This window comes from Aythya marila (assembly GCF_965140915.1).
Source record: "Aythya marila genome assembly, chromosome: 3".
Taxonomy (NCBI): Eukaryota; Metazoa; Chordata; class Aves; order Anseriformes; family Anatidae; genus Aythya; species Aythya marila.
The window spans coordinates 47069221-47081831 of NC_139044.1; the positions used below are offsets into that span (position 1 = coordinate 47069221).

Below are 12611 nucleotides of genomic sequence, written 5' to 3' on the forward strand. Positions count from 1 at the left end.
AGAGGTCCAAGAGGGGTCCCTCAGGAGGACAAGGCACATTCGCATTGCTCATCAGAGCTGCTGCTGCTCTAATTCTTGTAGTGTGTGTGTGTTGGGGGGAGGTGAAAAAAGAGGTGACAGAAAAGGAGGAATTGTAGAAAGGCTAAAAAATAAAAATAATAAAAAAATCACAGCACCAGAATTGCACCCCAGTGTTTTACTGACAAGATGTGTAAGTCCTTTCCCAGATAATTTAAAGCTGAAATGAGACTTAATTGTGCCAGTCCTGATGGCCCAGTCTGCGTGCATTGCAAATTACTCACATGAGCAGCCCCACTGACTCCACCTGAAGTATTCTCAGACATGCACAGTCTGGCTCACAGTGACTAGTGACAGCAAGCTGTAAGGGGAGAAGGGATGACAAGGGTGAAATTGCTCTGAGGCAACATTATTTACTACTTCCCTCTCTCCTGAAATATCAGAAGTTTAACTATTTCATTCACCGTTTTCACTTCTGTTTTAAACCAGACATTTGCCAGAGTGGCAACCATTTCTTTCAGTTTCCTGACACAGGGAAATCAAGACGACAAATCTAGAGTAGGATAAATTCCTACTTCATTACTATGATTTATTATCACTGTGATGTACATGACAACTAACATAACACAGGTGTTTACTTCAACAAGATAAAATCTTGAAAGACAACTGAGGAACTAAATCCCCGCTTCTCACCTTCCACTGTACTGGGGCTGGCCAACAGAAAGCATTTGGTTGCCAGCTGACTTGTGGTTGAGCATGACCAAGGATAAATCAGCTAATATTGGGCTTTGTTGGGACTAGTGGCATGACTGCTTAGATGATTTTGATTTTACTTTATACCGATCATCTGCTAACGAGAGCTCTTGCTTGAGAAATCCAAAGTCTTGGTTCTCACAAACAGCATTTACCTTTTTATTTTAAAGGCAAAATTTCTTTCACTGCAAAATTGGCATCCCAAATCTAGCTGTTCACAGCTATAAGCCTGAGGCTACAAGCATTGTTGTTCTTACAATTTAAGGCACTTCAGTTTCAAAAATCATACAGTAGTCTGAGAACTGAACAGCCAGAACCTCAGGTGATTGCATAAGAAGCCTGGTGTTTTTATGCTGACTTTTTTTTCCAAACACAACCAAGGATGAGCGATCCTAACAAAGTAAAATGCAGCATCCAGGACACAGACAAGGATTTTTTAAGAGTTACCTGATATTTAACATCACATCTCAAATGGAGATGTTGTATTTCACAAGTACCTTCTCCTACATCCAGTAACACATGCGCACCTTCGTTGAACAGGAATGCAGAACGCTGCCAGACTGCATCCTTTCCAGCCCCTTGAGTTTAGCGTGTATTTTAATAGATCTGTATTTGTAAAGGGCATCATGTATTAAACCATCACTGTGCTGTAACTGTATTGGGATACCTCTAGTTAGTCAAAAGCTCAAAACAGTGCAACCTGAGCGCACAAACATCACTGAGAGTACCCACATGCTAGAGTCTTCAGCACACTCTGTGAACACCTACAAAAACTTGGGGCAGCCACGCATTTTCCTGAAAAGCAGCAGAGAATTTAAGCAATCTTGGTATTTTGCCATCAGATGACAGTACCAATCCAACAGGTAAAATGTGATGCATTAGATACTCTTGTACTATTATCACATCTGTCTCATCTCCCACATCATACCAGCAAATTTCAACGCCCACCAATGCAATCCAGCTTTGCCTACTCTGCAGGCCCTCACAAGCACAGCGGCTATCCCCACTTTTACATTCCACTGGCTAAGAGACAAAGAAATGCTGCTGGTGCCTGTAGCTGCACCTGTGTCCTTTCGGCTCTCCTCAACCACACCGGCAGTGGGAACCTGTAGCGCAGCTCAGTCCATCCACAGAGCCTGCAGCACGGAGAAAGCAATGAACACGAATCAAGCCAAAGCAAGCGACGGCCATCTCTGGTGCTGCTGATACCCACCAAGCTGATTTGGTCTGAGAGCACGACTCGGCTGGTTGAGAAGATTGTGTGAAGTTTTTATTCTGTGGGCCTGACTAAGTAAGAAGTCAAAGTTATTTTGTTTTGCTTACATCCTTTATTTTTAAGTACATTCAAGATCGTAAGACACTCGGATACCGTGCAAGAGCGCTCGGCTCTGTTCTGCCTGAGCATTTCAGTCTTGAATGCAGTTACCCACATCTGCTGGTGCTAGGGTGTTCCTACCAACCTCATTTCACAGACAGGGAGCTGAGGTACACAGGTTCAGAACAGGAGTCACAAAGGCACATGGGTGAAACAGCGCTGAGCTTCTGCATGGAGAGCTGGGAGGGGAGTTCAAGAGTGAAGCTGAGCAAGGCCCACAGGTGCTCTACCTGTGTAGCGTGACCAGGGACATACCCAAGCAGCTCAGCCATTGAAGGGGTGACTGTGGGTGTGCTGAGTGACTGGGACTTATTGACTAGCATGTCCTGCTCTGCTCTCGAACAAACACGTTGTCTGCATGTACCACCAATTTTCTTTCCACTGCTGTTAACTTGGACAAAATAAGGTAAGGTGATTGTGCTTTCTCTTATGGAATAACATGACATGACTTTGCTATTGAAAACCTAGGTAATCACACTTGCCCTACTTTAATATCTGGACAATGCTTAATTCCTGTTCCAGGCGACTATGTTTTACTGGATGTGGCTGCGAGGCTCCTGCCCAAAGTTGCACAAATCACAAGTGATGGAAGAAACATCTCAAACCCAGGTGTTCCAAGTGTTCGATTTGTGTCCTTGTCACTGAGACATTCCTCTTCCTTCTGCTTGGACTGAGTCATGCATATTGAAAAAGGCTTTCTAAAAAGTGTCACATTTTGCAAATTCTGATTTAGACCTGAAGTCTTGGTTGCAGTCTTTCTATAAGTGAACCATACCACTTGGCCATCCTAATGAAGGTAAACTTTGCCTATGAAGTGTAAGACAGCACAGGGGAGGCAGGGCAGAACCTCAGAAGAAAATAATGTGAAATTCAAATTAGGCTGAAGAAGGGAAATATTTCCAATAGAGAAAGAGATAACAGGGAGATATGGCAAATCAACTCTTCAAGGGCTGAGATAATTTCAATTTTCTTCACTTAAAATTTGAATCTATAGTCTCTGATGAACTTCTTGTCAACATAGGCTGGGCTTCTTGACAGCGCTGCTTTTCTTTACATTTGTCTTCTCCTCCTGGCTCATACGAAGTCCAAATTAACTTTATTAAATCTGTTCAGGACAGCATTCAAAGCTCTGACATGATTGTATTCTTTATCTTCTTTCAATCCACATAGGTATACATTTCCTATTTTCTCTCAGAAACAAAGCTGAATTCCACAGAAGATCTGCTTCATTCATTGCCTTTCAGGGAAAGAATCAAAATGGTCTCATCACTAAGGTTATATGGGAAACATCATCCAAGAGCATGCAAGTAATGGCCCTGTGGCCTCCTTTGCCTTGTAGTACTGGATCCACTCTATCAAATGATCCAGAGATGTACTAGAGTATTATGCATGTGAAAGTCTTCAGACTGCAATCATGTTAAAAATAAGACATGGATTTTGCCATACTAATTAACATATAATAATATCTCAGAATTGGTAAAATGTTTATACTTTTGGAGATTAACAGGTAGGCTAACAAAGAAACTATGTTCCCTGTGCCCCAATTTTACCATGTATTACTACTCAATGTCTGAGGCCAAGGCCTTAAAACATTCCTTTAAAAAAGTCTGTGCTCGAGGAAGAGGCATATTTATAACTGATTTGCAGTATCTTCTCATTTCACAATCGGAACTGTACAAGGTACAGTCTCAGTCACATGAAAACTACCTTGTCCATTGCTACAAATTATCCAGCAAGAGATCCTGGAAATCATAGCTCAAAAAGTGCACATAACTAGTAAGATAAATATTACACTAGTATTAAATTGTGCATTTCTACTGCATGCAATTACTTTGAGACTCCAAAATAGCTACACTAGTACCTTTATTACACAGCAACACATTTCCCATAATAGTTTTGCTTACTTGACCTGCCTTTTTACTGTATTAGCTTCAATTTAAAAAATACTCCTTTAAAACACTGCCCTACAAAGCAGAGACTGATCTTCAAAAGACTATGAAAGCAAATCACAAGTATCACCAAGTCAAATCAATTGCTTCATTGACTGACCTATGGCAAGAGGACCTGGGACCTTCTTAGTTTCAGGTAGTAGAGGTACCACCTGTTTAAGAAAGACCACACTCATTGTACTGAAAGTCAACAGAATTCACTCAGAAAAGGTCCCAATAACAAGACCCTTCTCTGCTTAGCCTTTTGTCTTCATAAGTGATTGACAAATATATAAAATTTATTTTTATTAATTTAATTGGCATTTCGTTTAGAAAAATTTAATTTAATTTACTGATGAGCTGCTGAAATGATGCAACATTGAGAGATATGCCATTGGTATCTTTTCTTGAACCTCGCCTCTGAGTTTATTCAGTTTACTATTCAAAGGAGTCAACCTTGCTTGCTGCTGGATAGAAACACTAAAAATGGAGTGGCAGAAACACAAAAAAGCTAGTGTACTACCATACTATTTTATAACAAAGACTTTAAAAGGTATCATTTGGGGAATTACCGTTTTATCATGGTTAATTTTTAGGAGAGAGAAACTCAACATGAACTAGCTGTCAGTTGCCTAGTTTTCGACTGCAAACTTGTTAGAGATACTAGGAAAACAATTAGTTGATATTACTACTTTTACTGGTAGACCTGAATGGCAAAATGAAAGGCATCATTTCAGACACTGCGTGTTATACTCTTCAGCAATAAAACACACTCGGTATTTTGACACTGCCAGTCATTAAGTTTGTATTTTCTCAATGAAACTACAGTAGCTATAGTAAAAACATTAAAGAAAAATATAGCGGAGTTAGGCCATCAGCCACAAACATACCAAAACACCTAAGCAGACAACACTGGTATATGAATGGTAAAGTCTGGTGGTAGAAGTACTCCAGCCATTAAATTCCACATCTGACGCAAATTCATAGACCAATAAATGCAATTGCTAGCACAAATATGGTCATAGATAGGTACTACTGACTAAATTCTCACGGTGCAAGAGACAAGGAATATCACCGTAATTCTGTTTTCTATGGATCTGGATGGAGTACGGATGGGTTTGCACAGTGTGTGTGCTAGATAGCCAAAGGCAGCACAGAAAGTGAAGGCATGCCCACACTTCAGTAAACCAGGACTGCAGAGTACAGGCAAACTTGGGTGTGTATCCAGAGTAACAGCAAGGACATCGAGGGATGCTTTACCTCCTCGAGCAGCACACACCTCATGCTCTTACTGCAGTGAACTACCGGGATTAAAGCTAGTTCAGATCCAATTGTATGCCACCAGTATGTTGAGACTCATGATGGAAGAAATCTTTGAATGCTAATTTTGACAAATTTTTCATCCCTCCTGGAACAGTGTGGGACAGGACTTGTACCCAAATGTTAGTATTTAGCCTCCCCTGCCCTAATTCTACCAGACTCCTACAGATGTCACATTTAGCTTTACCTATTGTATGCATACTTCTAGAACACACAAAATAAACAGAGTAAGGTAGGAGGATTATTATTTTTTTAAGCAAATAGCTTTGGTAAATAAATAACATCTGGTTATATTTTGAGGTAATCACATACATATTAATGAAAATATTAAAACACAATTTCTGCTCCAGAGTTATGTTTCTCACTAGATCCATACTATCTGGGATGACAAATTATTATTGTCATTTTCTATAGTAACCAGAATAAACTAAAAAGCTTTAGTACAAACTACTTCTTCTCTTCCTTATTAGCTCTAACACTTGCTACAGAGATGCTTACAGAACTATAACATCATCATCATCACTTGGTCATCTCCAAGAAATGAATAAAATTGATGCATCCATAAATCTATCATGCAAATGTGTATTGTGTGTTTATAGTAAGTAATGCATACTTCCTTCATTTAGTTACAGACAACACAGCATATCCATTAAGCAAATGTAAAGCAAAACAAAACAACAACAAAAAAATCCTGTTAATCAGATGATCATGAAAATTTGTCTCTTCAACAAATAACACCTCTCATAACAGTGCTAAAAGCATTAATGAAAATTGAAGTGTGAAAAATGTACATTCTTTATTCTGTTGTTTAGATACAGAATAAAATTTAACTTTTTCAGAAAATAATACTATAGCTACAGCTTTGAGAGCTGTCAATTTGCTTTTGAGGATAAAGTACATGCACTTTTTTCCAGTTATTTTATTGCACATAATGTACAGTCATAATTGGTGTTTTATTTACATGTGTTTTGGCAATGTCCATGTTTTTTCCCCTCAGAATACATTATTTTGCACAAACAAAACCTTAAATGTTTCACACAAACTGCCATAATACAAGTAGAAGCATATATGTATATATGTATTTCTTTTTAAATTAATTATTTGAAGAGTTTCAGATCTCAGCTAATCTTTGCCTCGGGAGTCGAGATTCCTCCCAGTTAGCCCGTTGTCAGAGACGGACATCCGGACTGCTGGCATCGAGAAATGGACACTGCAAGGACCCCCCCGCTGCACCTCCCTCCCGCTCCTATGCAGAACCATACCACCTGCAATTAGTGCGCAGGCACATAGAAGGAAGAGCACCGTACTTTTGTTAACCAGTTTGATTCAACATTGATCACCATGTGTTAATGTTATGGCTTGTGTTATTAGAACAGTATTCCATTAATAGGGTTTTAGAAAAATATATCAAGTATATTAAAAACAATTTCCAGTAACAATTCTGTACTTTCCCTAGGAATGTGTTATTCAGATTTCATTCTGTACAACATGCTATTTATGATGACTGCGATTGTTACCCAGATACAAAGAATTAAATTTCATATACTCGTGAGTATGTTTCTCCCAAGTTACAGTGATATCCTAATGGGCAGCAACACGCTTCAATGCTTCCCTGCATTATCAGGGCAGAAAACTTTTTAGTGGTCCCCCTCAGAGAGTCCATCTTGGAATAAACTGTTATGTGCAGATTTATTTTTTTACATGCTTTTTAAAGATCTGTTCAAATAAAATACCAAAATCATCAGTATACACTGAGCATATGTTCATTAAAAATCTTTGAAAGATATCCCTGAAGACTCTTTATGAAGTATTTTCTAGATTGGTATCACAGGAAAAAAATATTGGATAAGTAAAATTTGTTGTAATTTAGTTCAACAGTTCACTTAAGAAATCAATAGCATTGCTGAGATTTCATTTTAAAAGGTTCTGTGGTGTTTTTGTTTACATTCTGAGCTACTTAAAAAAAAAAAAAAAAAAAAAAAAGGTTTATCCTAAGATTAATCCACTTTATTTGATGGACCAGCAACTCTCTACTTAACTTGAATGTATGATCTTTCAAATGTAAAGACAGTTTAACCCCAGAATAGAAACAAAGGAAAAAAACAACCTAACTCCAGTGATGTAGCAATATTGAAACCATCTTCAAATTCGGTTATAAAAATAGCCTGCGTCTTTCCTCTAAGCAGGCAAAGTATAAAATAGTTAAATTTTCAGACAGGCACTTAGGTAAACTGAGAAATGCATTTGGTGGTCAACGGCAATTAGCATAAAATTTTGATTTTTTTCCCTTTCCTTCAACTTTAAAGTACTTCAAAATTTAAGGCAATTTTCTCTACAGAATGAGATGAAAATGCACTGTGAACAATGTATGACAGTAGTTCATATCTAATAAAAATAGAAAACGCTAAAAACATTGCAGAAAAGTAGTAGTTTTAGGAGTAGAACTATTTTTCAATATAAAACGTTATTAGTTTGCCATATTTGAATAGTTTCACTTACACCAGAGAATACTTCAGAGTTTAAATGTGTGCCTCTGATGAAATATTTTAATAATATAAACTACCGGATCTGAAATGACACCTGTGCCATTACCTAATCAAAAGGTCTTGATATTACCTTTTTTTTTTTTTTTTTTTCCCCACCATCTAACTGTGACTGACTTTTAGGATAACACTATATTCACAATCTGTTTATATTTCTGTACAAGTGAAACTATTCTAAATGCATTGATATTCTAGCTGTACCTAAACACTTTTGTAAAACAAGCTAAAAAGTACACACTATTCTAACACAAATGTCTTCATCATAGCTAACCTATTTTTCCTCCATAAAATAGATACATTCTATTTTAATTATTACATATAAGAACTTTTTAAGTTTTCTATCACATAGGTTTCAAGATGTGTAGTTGAAACATCATAAATTAAAGGTTCTGAACAAATGCAAAGCCTCATTGCCTCATTGTCTGATTTTTTTTACTATCTACATAAAAAAAAAAAAGGGGTTTCACAAAAACTGCTGGTATCTGAAGAGTGATCTACATCAATGATCTCCCTTGACATTAGCTGTAACTGTCCCCTTAAGATTACAAATCCAGGTGGACTACCCAGGCTACGTAAAGGAGCCTCAGACAACAGAAGTTTTAAGAGAGAGAAATGTTTCTGTAAAAATAATCTGCATAGAGGTACAATCAAAACAGCATCTTCGCCATTTCAATTCCCTGCATTCGTGTTGCTACAGTCATCCACAGGGACAAAGATTACATAAAGGCAGCCCTGGAATTTGAAATGGCTCTTGCTTGGTAATTTAGTGAAAGGTGTGTTTTTGTACTTTCTGCAGTCATTACGAAATGATCCAGTCTGACCTTTGGCTTACAGAAATTGTACTCCCCTGAGCTATGCAATACTGATAGACTATTGCAGAAGTACAAAAAAAATTACATAAAAAATAGCATGGCATGAAGAAAATAAGGCACTTTTGGCAAGGAAAAAAAGAATATTTTGTATTTCAATGCATGGTAATTACATCTAGATGTATTTTGTGCTTGGAAATATCCCACAATGCAACAGGTGCCAAAACCAACACATCCCAAATTGCTATGAGATTAACTGCAACCTCTGAATGGTTCAACAAAGAATCAAACTGGTTTCTGTACACCACCATGATTTACCAGTACATTGGCATCTTTGCTCTTTTGCTGTGAGCTGAGAGTAATTATTTTAGAGAAAGAAAAAGAAAGTGTGGAATTAGTAATGCAGATGCTGAAAGGCAAGTGGCAAGACTACAAGAAGAATGCCTCAAAAAAAAAAAAAATGCTACTTTGTTCCCATATCTACTGGCACCTATTCCCCAAGGTAAAAGGCCAGGATGACCAAAGCCAACTTAATAGTAGTGTGCAGAATGTCAGCCGACAAACAACATAAAAACAAGTCACGTTGTGTTATCTGTGGTCACGTTCTTCAGGGTTAGTCCAGTAACTCAAGACTTTACATTCTTCCGTCTTTATTTGTTTACTTTAATTAAACATGTAATGGTTAATAAACAGACATAGTCCAGAGTTAGTAGGTTGGTATTATAACATTTATTAAAATAATGCTATGGGTTAATAGAAACAGCAAAGAACCAAAGAATTAAAATGCAAGCTATGTAAAAACCCAACTAAAACCCAAATATGTCTAATGTATTCATCCAGTAGCTAACTAAAAGCCCAAGAAAGACAACACTCCCAATATAATAAAGTACTGCAAAACAATTGGCAATTTTTCAGTTATCAAAATTGTGGGTTTTGCGTTTTGTATCCTTTTTTTTTTTCTCAATCAGGAAAAAAATTCTTTTGAATGTTATATAACATACATATAAAACAAGATAGAAAAATACATTATAAACTTGTAACAATGGCTGTAAATACATTATCTTACATGTTTCTCATAGGCAATAGGTTGGTTATGGTACATACATAGCATGAAACTACTAAGATAATAAAGAATAGACAAATACATGTCATCTGTACGGTTACATACAAGCGACACTCCCATCTACCCACTCTAAAAAAAATTACATAATACTGTCAGAAAGAAGTCTTAAAACTACTTATTTTAATAAAGAAAAAGTCATTAAAGAATGATAATACTGAGAACCAAGGCATTCAGAGATTTCAAAAGTCATGCTTTTTTTTTTTTTAAGTTGATCCAAAATTTTGTCAACTAAGTTTTCAGAAGTTTGTTCAGAGCAAACATTACTTTCACATGTCACACATCTGTTTCATACACTTCCCCCCCATCCCCAATAAAAGACCTTTGATAAACATCTAAAAATGTCCAGGTTTTATCATAGTTGAGATGAAACTGGATCAAATACTGGTATTGTTTTAGCAAATCTCTCTTCAAATGTTCGAGTGTCGCAAGTTTATTCAACCAACCAACCAAAAAAAAATCAAAATGGCACAGCATATACTGTAAGTAAAATCAACACAACTGTATGTGTAACAGGAAGACAAAGCCAGTGGCACAATAAACAAAAAGCTAGCTGAATACGAAAGGATGAATGTCTATTGCATAGTAAATAAACTGATAATTATTTCCAGGTGAGACAAGATGTTAGATGAGGTCACCATGCAGGTGCTTAAAATGTAAGCCCTCTTAGCTTACTATTGACCTTTCATTTGGAAGCTGTGAAGATTTGCAGGAGGAGAATAAGTTGACAAGAAGGGGAGTAAAGTTATCACCTGATATTTGCCAAGTTTAGTTCTGAGCCCCACACAAAGTAATACTTAATGTTTTTAGACTTAAATAATGTGCGTTCAACAGCTTCAACTCCTGTGATTGCCCAGCTACAGAAATCTCATGTGGAAGCGAGGGTTAAAAATACAGTATAGCTGGGCTTCAAACAACTAACTGATGTCCTTCTCCTGCTTATCTTACAAAGGAAAGCCGGTAGGCAGATCTAACATTAATCAAAGAGAAGCTTAAAAATAAGTAACTTGCATACTGTTTGACACTGCAGGAGCTGCTTACCAAAACTGGGGACATGCTCAGACCGTAACTGAGGACTAGCTAAGCACTTTCATTATCTGCAGAACACCAGTTTTTCTGGATGACTCTGAAGTCTGCTATGTCTGATGCATATTTATTCCAACCAAAAAAATCAAGAAAACTCATCTCCATCCCTGAACAAAAATGAAATACTTCCAGCTCTACAAACATTTCTCAGCTAATAGTCTAATTTAGAATGAGACTGTCTGTAACACAGAACCCTTTGGTTTACATTGCACAAGTACTGTATTAGCTCTGGTTTGAGAAGTAGAGTTGTGGAAATAAAAATGATGGGCTGGATTGACAAAACCTTAGCAAATAGTTTCCATAACACGTTTTTGGCAAAGTCACATCACACTAATATGGCAAAAATCAGGTAATTAATATGGTCAACTCATCATTTGTCTTTCCTCACAGCTTCTTTTCACATACTGGGCGACTGAGTGGCATGCAGTAACTTGTCTGAGGGAGAAGCTGATTATACAAGACATTTGACTAAATGACCATGAAGAAAATAAGGCACTTCCTTTTCTTTAGACTTATTCCAATACTTAAAAAATAAAAAAGAAAGACTAAAAGGCTCTTTTGGTCTTTTGTTTCTTGACAACCACCAGAAAAAATCATTTAATGAAATAAAGGGTTTCTTTGTTCTTTTTTTCTTTTTTTATAACACTTGAAAGTATAAAATGCTACATTTCCAAAAATATATTTTTTTCTGCACCAGCACCCTTGTATAGTAAAAGTATCTACTTTTTTTGTTCATTTTGTTTCAATGCACTACACTTTATCTACAATTTCGTTACATGTATACAGCAAATAGGCAAGCATGGCTTTTACATCCTTAATGAATTTTTTTCTATACAGGGAGGTTTAAAAAAAATATTTGAACAGTTTGCCCAGTAATGTGACACATAATGCATGTACCTTGTTCTCATGTAATCTTCTGAGGAGATTAAAGTATGGTTAAAATAATTTAAACTCGGATTCGCTTTCATAGTGTTGCTGTTTTGTTCTCTGCATTAACATAGTTCTGAAAATTCATTGTGATCTGTATCTCATGGCACGCTTTCTTTTAAAACATCCAATTTGGCAGGCAATAGAAAAAAGGCTGCAACTTCGGCCCTTTGAGGGCACTGGTAGTGACTAAACAGCACGTCAAATTTTGAATACTTTTTGGAATCCCTTCACCAATGACATCCCTGACCAAAGGTTCATGCATGATGCATCATCACACAGTACATTCAGAGAGAGCTCGGACTTCTTTTTTGAGAAGAAAAATATTCCTAGAAGTCTCTCACAGTAACTGCCTCTGTCATCGGTAGTTAAGGGACATCTGTCTCCATCTCGCGCGAGGCCTCCTTACCGTTCGCTTGGGGCGGGACGCTAGAGGATGATCAGTGCGGAGGGATGAATTGGACCTTATTGCTTTACTACTATTCAGTGCAGGTTCTAGAACCACTTTCACCCAGACAGGAGAACACAAAAAAGCGGAGTTGGAGGACAACAATTTCTTTGTCTGTTTTGTTAGATGGTAAGACGAACGGACAAGTGCCCCAGCTCGCTGCACTGAAGACAGGCAAGCAAAGGCGATTACCAGTTAACTGATCAGCAGGCAGGCATGGTCAGGTCATCATTGGGTGAAGAGTTCAGAGGTCAGAAGGTCATAGGTTAGTTGCCGGTGGCGGC

At 37.3% G+C, this 12611-nt stretch overlaps 1 protein-coding gene across 8 annotated transcripts in view; it reads right to left on the minus strand.

The window, feature by feature from the left end:
* Positions 1-2076: 2076 nt before the first annotated feature.
* Positions 2077-12611, minus strand: part of QKI (QKI, KH domain containing RNA binding) — a 160995-nt gene continuing 150460 nt past the window's right edge. For 7 of the 8 annotated variants that reach the window (XM_082757508.1, XM_082757510.1, XM_082757514.1 and 4 more), the window contains 2 exons: positions 4196-12610; positions 2077-3383 (listed from right to left, as the gene is read on the minus strand). In XM_082757508.1, coding sequence (XP_082613634.1) covers positions 12594-12610 — 17 coding nt within the window. In that variant the 3' untranslated portion in view covers positions 2077-3383; positions 4196-12593. The remainder of the gene's footprint in view (positions 3384-4195; position 12611) is intronic. The other variant, XM_082757509.1, reaches the window with a different exon arrangement.